General features: G+C 42.0%; 1 protein-coding gene across 1 annotated transcript in view; it reads right to left on the bottom strand.

Moving 5' to 3' along the window:
- Positions 1 to 1,950: 1,950 nt before the first annotated feature.
- Positions 1,951 to 10,232, bottom strand: part of LOC139710287 (metabotropic glutamate receptor 1-like) — a 160,413-nt gene continuing 152,131 nt past the window's right edge. Inside the window, exons 6-8 of the mRNA XM_071622214.1 lie at positions 8,086 to 8,209; positions 3,492 to 4,410; positions 1,951 to 3,097 (exon numbers count right to left, since the gene is read on the bottom strand). Of these exons, the coding sequence (XP_071478315.1) occupies positions 1,951 to 3,097; positions 3,492 to 4,410; positions 8,086 to 8,209 (2,190 nt within the window). The remainder of the gene's footprint in view (positions 3,098 to 3,491; positions 4,411 to 8,085; positions 8,210 to 10,232) is intronic.

Here is a 10,232-nt window from a genome sequence, read left to right as displayed (position 1 = left end):
TATTACCCTGTACCACGTTGCAAATCATTGGAAAATTAATCCCGTTATAAATAATGAATTCAAATGATGAATTGGCTCTGGATTGTATAGTGAAAATTCTGCTATTGCAGTCTCCGAGCTATCGAATAGAAAGACCGGAACTGTTTTGGTGTCATACATTCCTTCGTTGTCTTTTACATTTTGTTTTTCTTCTGTGACGCTCTAGTAAGCAGGAAACTAATTGAAAGTACACAACATCGTAACATAATGAATATAATTTTGAATAAGAAAACAAAAGCATTCTAAAGTCTCCCCAAAGTAATTACTATTAGGTCTATTGGTGTAGATTTATTTTCCTTTTCGACCTAGCTGTAAAATTGGGGTAATGGTTTTGCCGCCACAGTCAGAATTTGCCTGATAACACTCCTCCCCCTGTTAATGAACAAGAGTGATAAAGAGTTTCTTACAGAGATGAAGAGGTCAATCATGGTATAGGCCGCATTTATTGGCACAAAGTTTTGTTTGTTCTTCTTTCAAATTTTAGCACCACATAATATCAAAACGGCACGAGAATCGGTAAAACGGAAGAAAATTATTTTCGTTTGTGCAAGCAAGACAGTGAAAACAATACTTTGCAACATGGAGAAATAGTTCAACACGGCAACTATATACCATCGGCTGACAATTTGGCATAATATATGAAACAATACATACTTTTTTCTTTTATCAGCGCGAAGCAAAGTCAATAGAAAAATTTAAGGAGTAAAGGTGTATTTTGTTTCAATCAAAATCCCTTTATCCATTAATTTTTCATCTAAATCGAGAGAACGCTAAGGCTACATAAAAATAGTCCCGTTTTTTTTTTTTTTTTTTCAATGAAAGGATTTCGTAGAATTTTGATAGATGCATGGTGAGGTATGTTCTATCTGAATATTGCACTCTTGGATTTTGTCCCTGTTCTATTTTCTCAAAAAAGAAGAAGAAAACAGCTCATTTGGTGACCTTTTATAATGGAAATTTTGTATTTGTTTTGTACTCATTAATTCTCACTTTTGTTGATTCTTTATTTCTGTCTTAAAATATGCGTATTGTTATAAATTTTGGCGATAACGTGTTTATAGTGAATCGATCGTGTTTTGTGTTAACATAGAATAGCTTCAAATAAGTATGTAGAAAAAAAAGCTTTCTTTACTATTCTTTTTACGTGTTGATTTTTATCTTTAATAAAGCAAAATTGAATAACTGAGATGACATAATTAACGATGTGAAAGATACATATGAATAGGCAGAACATTAGTTGAATGCTGTGTATTTTTCCGAGTTTTAACTATATATGCAAATTGTTTTCTCTATGTCTAACTGTGTCTCTCTCTCTCTCTCTCACTCTTTCTCTCTCTCTCTCTCTCTCACTCTCTTTCTTCCCCATGTCTTTTATGTAATATCAGAAGTTAATTTCAGTTTTGATACGGTTCTTTACTCCTGACATCATGTAACATGTTTTACTGTTAAATTCAGACTGTATACAAAAAAAAAATTGTTCCAACAGCGAGAAGTGGAAGTAATTTATATGTATCAGTTTGCAAATTCAAAGGCGGCACATTTTCAACCTTACCAGAATATATAACTTGGAGATAGCATTTGACGAAATGTAGCTAAATGTATATATTTCGTAAACGAAATCTCGTGTGGTTTTCGTATATTTTACTTCACGACAAAATCACGGCGTATTCTTACACAAAAAAGGGTAATGTCTGAATAGCACTTCAATCTGGTGGGTTAATAGAAATATTGTTCACATAAACACAAGGTAAAAGTCATTAGGGCATAAAGCCTGATTTTCCAGGTGTGCCGATACGAATTCCATTTGAAATGAGAAAACTTAATTAAATAAAAACAACAATAACAAAAAAAAAACACCGACAAACAACAAACATGTCACTACCGATATTGTAAACATTGGTAGATGTGCCGTTAAACGTCTGATGACTTAATTGTGGTAAGAACCCCGAGAATCTCATTTGGTATCGACACCACGTGATCACCCTCGCCCCAGCGTGCTACCGTGATGTTCTTGGTTGAGGCAGTGGGGTTGTCCGAACTGATCGTCCTCTCATCAAAGCGCACACTTCGCTTCACACCTTCCCTGGCGGTATCGGTTGTCCGAGAGCTACGCTGGTCGCCGCCCGTTGGTATTTGTCCATCGATATCCCCAAGTTCTTGGTCTGTCTCCGACGCTGATCCGCGACACCTGTACGCGGCGGACGAATCCTGCGCTTCCGCTGTTGGCAACACCTGTAACAGATCCGGGTAGATCTGGTTGTACGAACCGGCGGCGCGCTGCGGTCTCTCGACGCCGAGAAAGCGCGAGTCGCTACCGCTGTTTTTCGAGGAGGAGGAAGGGCCGGGCGACGTTTTCTTATGGATGGTTTCGTCGCTATGGGAACGGCGTACCCTGAGAGGAAGCACACACGCCTGAGGTTTGGAATCGTTTCGTTGCCGCGTCGCGCTCTTCGCACCCAGACTCACAGACGCGGAAGAGTTTGAAGGGATTCTAGATAATTGCAAAGACGAATGTTCGTCTATATTCTGTGTCCGTGCCACGGACTGACTAGGTTTTATAATTGATTTCTGACCTCTACCCTGAGAACCGCTGCAGCCAGCTGCAGGTGCTTCGATATCAACGTTCACGGAAGAATGCGGCGAGTACGTCTCTACCCTTGAGACTGTTCTCGACGGTTTAAGGCAGCCCATCGCTCGCGATGCCTCCTCAGCCCTAGTCGTGTGCTCTCCCATCGATCGCTCCGCGCTGCTGTCCGCTTCCTCCACGGGGGAGGGCTGAGAGGGCAGGGGTGTCGACGAGTTCCCGTACCGGTACACCGGCTGTTTCCGCTTCGACAGCAGTCTGTCGCGCTGCACCGCCTTCATGTGCTTGGTGTTCATCGGTCGCTTGCGTCTCCTGAGAGCTGAGAAGAACCCTGAGTTTCCGAAGCTGGTCACCTTCTCGCGGTTCTTTTCGCGAGACTTTTCGCGCGCAGCCGAAGACGAAGTCGATGACGGCTGCTTCTTTCGGCCCGACTTGAGAGCGTGGCCTTGACGATCGCTTCCCAGAAGTTTTTCACTGTGTTGAAGAAACAAACAAGACAAGAGATATATGCATATTTGCCGCTAAGTGAATTCAACATCTACATTGTCCCTCCCTCCATATTGATGGCATTCATCTCTGTTAAAAGTATTTCTTCTGTTGTCTCAAACATAATAAATCTTATTATTATCACAAAATAAGCACAACATGTAATACGTTCATCATTTTCCCAATAATCTATTACACGGACAGAACCTGATGTCTTTTACACTCAGGTTCCAGGAATGGTAAATTGGTAATAAGTATTGGTATAAATCTTTACAAAATCGTTGTGAATGTAATTCAATTTTGAGGGAACAAACCTAAATGAGAAACGCAATGGAAAGTCAGAAATACTATCCCACAAAGGCTGACATAGTTGTATACGTACTTGCATCCGTCTGTGGTCCCATTACTGCTACTGTTGCTCCTATTGGGTGCGAGCTCGCTAAAACTCCCTACGTGCATCCGAACAAGGTTTGAGGTCGTCATCGAGCTGCGCCGGTTTCTCTCTGGCTTCAGCAGAATGATGTACGTCTTCGGGAAGAACAGGCAGGCCAGGGTGACGGTGGCGCTGAGGCTGACGGCGAAGCACACGACAATTTCCTTCAACTCGCTGCCGAAGTAGAGGGGAATAAATGCCAGCCACACCACACAGGTTGTGTACATCGTGAAGGCGATGTACTTGGCCTCGTTGAAGTTTTCGGGCAGGTTGCGCGTCTTGAAGGCGTACAGCGTGCAGAGCGCGACGAGCAAGGAGTCGTAGCCCAGAGGTGCCACGAACCCGAAGGTCGTCGTGTTGCATATGAGGCGCACCTGGTTCAGGGCCGGGTAGTCGTAGATGGCGGCCGGTCTCTCCAGGATCAGCATGGCGACAATGATACCGACCTCGATGCTGATGACGCCGAATGTCATGACGACCTGGGCGGTGCCCCCGAGGAAGCGCGGTTTCCTCGTCAGGATTTTCTTTTTGGAGCCAGCCAGGATGCGTGCCATGCGGTTGGTGCGCACCACCAGCGCCGCGTAGCAGATGCAGAAGCTGAGCCCGAGGCCGATGCGGCGGAAGTAGCAGACCTCGGTCGACGGCTTAGCGATGTACGGGAAGGTGACGAGAAAGCACATGTAGATGCCGGCGAGCAAGATGTAGCTGTTCTCGCGGCTCGAGGCCTTGACCAGGGCCGTGTCGTTGTGGCGGATGAAGGTGACGGTGACGAAGACAGTTAGGAGGATGCCGAAACAAGAGAAGCAGACAGCTGCAATGGCCTGGCCCTCATACCACTTCATGTACTCCGCCTCGATCTGGTAGCAGTCTGAGCAAGAGAGAGATGAGAACATAGAAAACTAAAAATCTTATTTGCAGGAAACCACCTCTTCACTTTAGAAGCTTGGAAATCGACCCACTTTTCGCAATATTACTCTTTCTTTCTTTCTTTTTTCTTCAAACAAAGGTGTTTCTGAAGATCTGGAGTTCAACTCATATTCGTTTATCTATTCATTTGAGGCTCATATATTAGTTCCAAGAAAAGTGATTGACTGGGAAACAAGAAGGAAATTTGCATGTCAGTTTGGGAATAATGAGCTGTGGTGCACGATCCTGTTAGCGATGGTAAACACGGTAAAGATAAGGATTTTAGTGATCAGAATGATGATGACAACAAAGATGTGTATAGTTGAAAATGTGTCTATTCAAAAAAAAAATTATGTCAATACAACAAAGCGGAAAGCAGATTCGTGCTTCCCTAAAATGATATTAATGAATAATAATGTAATAATGATAATAATAATGATAATAATAATAACAACAATAATAATAAAAATAATTACAATAATAACAATGATAATCAACAGTGCTTATATAATTAGGATCTGAGCGACTTAATTTGGAAAGGGGGAAGGCAATGATAACCGTGTCCGATCATCAGCGCATAGTGACTGGCAGTGGTTAGATTCATACGTTCTTGGGAACGATGGATTTCGTCATTTACAGGTACGTGGTTTTTTTTTCTTTTTTTTTAAAGGTATGTCATTCCATCTGGTATTATCGTAAGCTGTACGTGAATGTACGTCTCAGCCGTTAAACCAATGCGCACGTGTGGTGCAAAACGAAATAACTGGTGGAAATCAGGCCAAGCGTTTCACCTTCAACCAGGCTCGAGCGAGGGGCGACCTTCAATTCAATAAATGGATCAAGGATATTTTCGGTAGAGTATACCCACACCAGAAGAAGGATTATAAGGACAATACTTATTGTGATACCAGACGCAGATTGGGGGGGGGGGGCATCAAAAACACCTGGAGATATCACCAGCGAATAATGAAGGTGAGGAATGCTGATTGACAGGCACGATTTACTATCCGTGTAGGTGTATACGGTAATATATCATCAACCCTATAATGGGACCTTTAATGCAGGTACATATGGCGTGATATTCATAAAGGACGTACAACTTAATTTTCAAGTTCATATACACACTTCCACACGCTCGCACATACTGTTCATATTATGCGCATGTATATATACATTATATATATATATATATATAAACTCACACATACATTTTTTGTTTTTGTTTGTTTGTTTGTTTGTTTGTTTGTTGTTGTTTTTGTTGTGTGTGTGTGTGAGTGTAAGAGAAACCCTGCATCACAAAACCGCTAAAAAGGGGGGGGGAGGACGCTCTTACGCATCAAAAGCAACGATGAAATGTCAAGCGTGGAGGAACAAAGGGTCTGCGGAGAGGATATCACCTGGTATTCGAATAAATAGTAATTATGTGTGTGTAGAATAGGCCTATAAGTGAAATCAAAATTCAATTTCAACACACTTTGAAGGGATTAGCAGCTAAGCCTCAATTTGGACAGTCGTTAACAACACTGCATTAATGATAATGTTATACTATCGAAGCTACTGCCCACATTTTTCATATTTCTATAAGGTTTTCATTCACACTTTCACGTACCCGATAGGTGAATGATCAATTTGAGAAATACTGAAGGTGTACGGAAATACTTCCTATACTTTCCTACATATACTTTATAGATGAGGGGAAAAAAGACTAAAGCTGTCAGGCTCACTGGAAAATCATCCCATTTAGTAGCTATTTTTGAATGCAAGATCCCAATAGAGGCACGAGAAAGTGACCATTGCTCCCCCCTCCCCCCCCCCCTCGCTCTCTTGCATACACACCTACGCACAAACCATGTTCTTCTTCTTTCTCTATCCACTCAGGACGGGTGAACCTACCGGTATGTGAAAATCGTGCATTTTCTAAGATAAGAATCAAACCTTCCTACTAATGGCTGTTAATAGAGTGTGCTGTCTTTATCGCTGCCTGACCACAGAATTTTTCCACCGTTCGGTTTTCACCGCGACGTAACTTTGCATCGTTTTTTTGTACGTTGCTCCTCACTCATTCTCATTTCATCATTATCTTCATCATTAACATCATCCTGTTGTCATGGTAACGCGGTAGAAAAAAAAAACAGTAAGAAGCGAGTTGGGTGTGACAGCAATGTCGACATGTCGCGGGTGGCGGCGTCTTTGGCTTGATGACCACGCAGCCTTGAGAAGCCCCCGGGAGAGAATCTCTGATCAATGCGATAGGTGGCCCGCCGGACGCTAAACTATCTTGGCATTTGCCGGTCGGCTTCCTCTCAACTGAACTCGGTATATGGCCAGACATAAGAAATACGGCTGCAGGCGACCTCACATTTACTCTGTTTATCACCCCATCCATTTGAACATCATACAGTGTACCGACCCATAGCCTCTCCCGTAGCAAGGATTTCACGCTACATAATTCTTCGCGTACTAATCTCCCACCCCTTTCCCCTTGCAACCGGTTTCATGGCTATCTCTAACTACTTTCACTTTGCACTTTAGTCTCGAAGCAAGTATGCTAAAAAAGAAAAAAAGCCCAAGCCGCAGACTACAGGCAGCAAAGAAACAAAAAACAAACAAAAGGCAAATTAAGGTAAAGGTAGTTGGCATGGTAACAGTCGCTGAGAATGAATAGCGCCCGCAGCGTTCGATGTGAGAGACCGAAGGCCATTGATCCTGCCGATAGCCATAATACAAGCCCATCAAGCTTCGGGATGTTACAAATGAGCACGTCTGGTTCGAAAGGTCGTAACCATCCTTTGTGAGCCACCCGCGGAGTTAAATCTAGAGAAAAACGTGTTCCGCCCCCTTCTCTCTTTGCTTTGTTGTTGTTGTGGGTTTTTTTCAGGGGTAATGGGGTCAGAATTTGCAGTTGTTCAAGCTATGATTAGTAAGGCCCTTGATATAACAGCAAATATTTGGGAATTATTGGATTTCGCACTGTTTTCTCATATGTCAAAGTATGTTACGATCTACCTTGGATAACTCCAAGTGTAGAAAACATACTTCTGATTACATCAAATGTATAACTTCTTAGAGTGCGCATTGATGCCATAATTAGAACAACAGAGCCAAGATATTGTCACAAAATATGAAGCGAATACTATTAAGATAGTGGGATTTGCGAATGGTGTCGATGCAGTATGTTATAGCTTGATGATGGTAATATCGTCAGCAGTTTTCTTTTTCTACCCCACTTTAATTCATTCAGAGCTTCACTATAGCATTTCAGAAAGTCATATCCATTGTGACATTACGAAGGGATACTTGCTTTCAGTTTTATCAATATAGTTATGTGCTGGATGAGAAGTAGAGGCAATATTGCTCGAAGTGCTGGCGAACGTAATTACGGTAGAGTAGGTGTAACAGAATAAGTGCATTAAATACATTGCAAATTAATGACACTGACATAATGTGTCACGAAAAGTTTATTACTATATAGTCAAACTTTAGCAGAGCGTTAATTGTCAGAGATATGAATAATGAATATCAATACGATGGTACTCTTTAACATGAATAAATGAGTGGAAACACATACGACAGTCATCAGAGGCGGAGGCTGGGATTAAAAAGCAGGTAGAAAAAAAATGCTGTGAACTAGTCTTACCGTCCAGTTCCTCCGTTGGCCACCATCCCTGATGGCACGCGACACACGTATACTCGTTCAGCATGTATTCGTTTTCTTGGCAGGGTACACAAGCCCAGCAGCACTCAACGTTGTCACGTATATCCTGCGGTGTAGAAAAAAAACCCCACATAGCCAAGAGTGAAAATTGATGTCATTTTTTATTCAAATCACTACTCTATGGGCTCTTTATACAGGTAGTGATGGAATACCAATAGGAAACAAGGGCATTATGATAATGGGCGTCTTTACACACACATTGCATTCCATTAAGATCCTAGTATATACAGACACTGTGTGAGTGTGCAAAATGTAGAGTGTAATACCACCAGAGTATATAGCGGGAACACGTGAATAAAGTATGTGCGTATCTTCTTTATTGGTTTGATAGAGAGATTGTAACTCCTATAGACTTAGAGGTTTCTTCAACGAAACCGTGTTATGAACGTGCGGATGAGAACTCTTGGAGTTGGTAGAATGATAGCGGGTTTGTTTGTACTAAGCGAGATCAATTAGGACAGTAATTGTTATTACAGTTCGACCTCGATTATCCGGCCTCCTTTTATCTGGAAATCTCTGTTATGGCCGGACGCGTTCACGCAGTGAAGGACTTTTTTTTCATCAAAAAATTGAGAAAAAAACAGTGACTTTAACATCTTTTCATGGATCTATTTCACTAATTTCATAAGATGTGCATGATAGGTTTCTCAATATCTAATGAGGTAAAACATATATGATTTTCAGAAAAAGGTATACTTTATTTTTGTGAAGAAGGGAATACAATTTTGCGCAGGCTAGAATAGATTACACCACCGTTGCGGGGTACGCTACCTGCATGCCTAGCTGCCAGTGCACTGGGACGGCAGCTTGGACGGCAGCTATAACCTTGTGTCTACCATATCCGACCAATTCGCTTATCCGGATGAGCGCCGGTCCCGACATTGCCGGATAATCGAGGTCGAATTGTATAAAGGCCACAGTATGGCGGTAATATTGATGATATGTGAACTCTGATGGTGATCAGTCCTGTATACAAATAGCAAAATAGCAACATTGATAATGGTATGTTTCTAGCGCTGAGTGGTGTTATGACCGAATACAGATTCATTCAGTGAGGAAGGGGGAGGGGGGCATGAGCATTAATGATAAACGATACTGCTGTTATAAAGTCACAACATTCCGTTGTGAGATATGCACAGTCAAACTGCCTGCTCCGCCTATTTTTGTGAAGGATAGCCCGTTGCCACTGATCCCCTCGTCTTCAATAGTGGAGATTCTAAATACAGGCGTTTGCGTTAATTAACTTCATCAATAAAGGTACTAGTAGTGAGTGGTTCTTACCCGATCCATCACACAAGCTTCATCAAAGAGCCCGAAGTATTCTTCTCGAGAAGGTGGAGGTTGAAAGAAACCTGCCCTAGCTGACCAACGCTAATTATACGACAAACTTTATCACTGACCGATAGGTTATCGCAGTGTTTTTTTGAATGGAAGACGTGACGTCTATCAAGGTGTTTAGATTTAAAATTGACTTCTGGGGTTTTTTTTAAACTAAATGTTGCGTAGTTATGATAGGGATTGTTAGTTTGTGTGCATATGAACAATTGTGTGTGTGTGTCTTTCTATCTGTCTGTCTGTCTGTCTGTGTGTGTGTATTGTGTGTTTATATTGCCAGTCCACGTGGTGATAAAGGGCGTACTATACAAGACATCAATACCAGTGTCAAACATGTACATAGGCCCAAGAGATTGACATTATATCCTTGGGCTTAATATGTCGGTCGCGGGGACCAGTTTTTTCTTTTGTCTTTTTTTGCTTAGTGTGGGACTCGCGAGCACTGTTTACCTAGCGTTGGACTCGTGGGCCTTATTTGCCTGGTGACAAGCTCATGGGATGTATGACTCGTGGGGGTCAAACTCCTGACGTGCACTCTGAAATATTTGGTATGCGTTATGCATGCTTATCATAACAACGCATAGCAGATGTTTCAATGTTTATAAGACTAAGATAGACAAAAAAGGTTGAATGTTGCTAGTTTCTCGTCGTCTGTCACAAAATGTAGAATAGGTTATCGAGGTAATTTGAAATTGAAATGAAATAAAATGGGGAAAAAATGAAATGATAGTAAT

The sequence above is a fragment of the Diadema antillarum genome, unplaced genomic scaffold, assembly GCF_040938485.1.
Source record: "Diadema antillarum isolate AM-2024a unplaced genomic scaffold, OU_Dant_1.0 seq00001519_RagTag, whole genome shotgun sequence".
Lineage (NCBI taxonomy): Eukaryota > Metazoa > Echinodermata > Echinoidea > Diadematoida > Diadematidae > Diadema > Diadema antillarum.
This window is presented reverse-complemented; position numbering and strand designations above follow the sequence as displayed.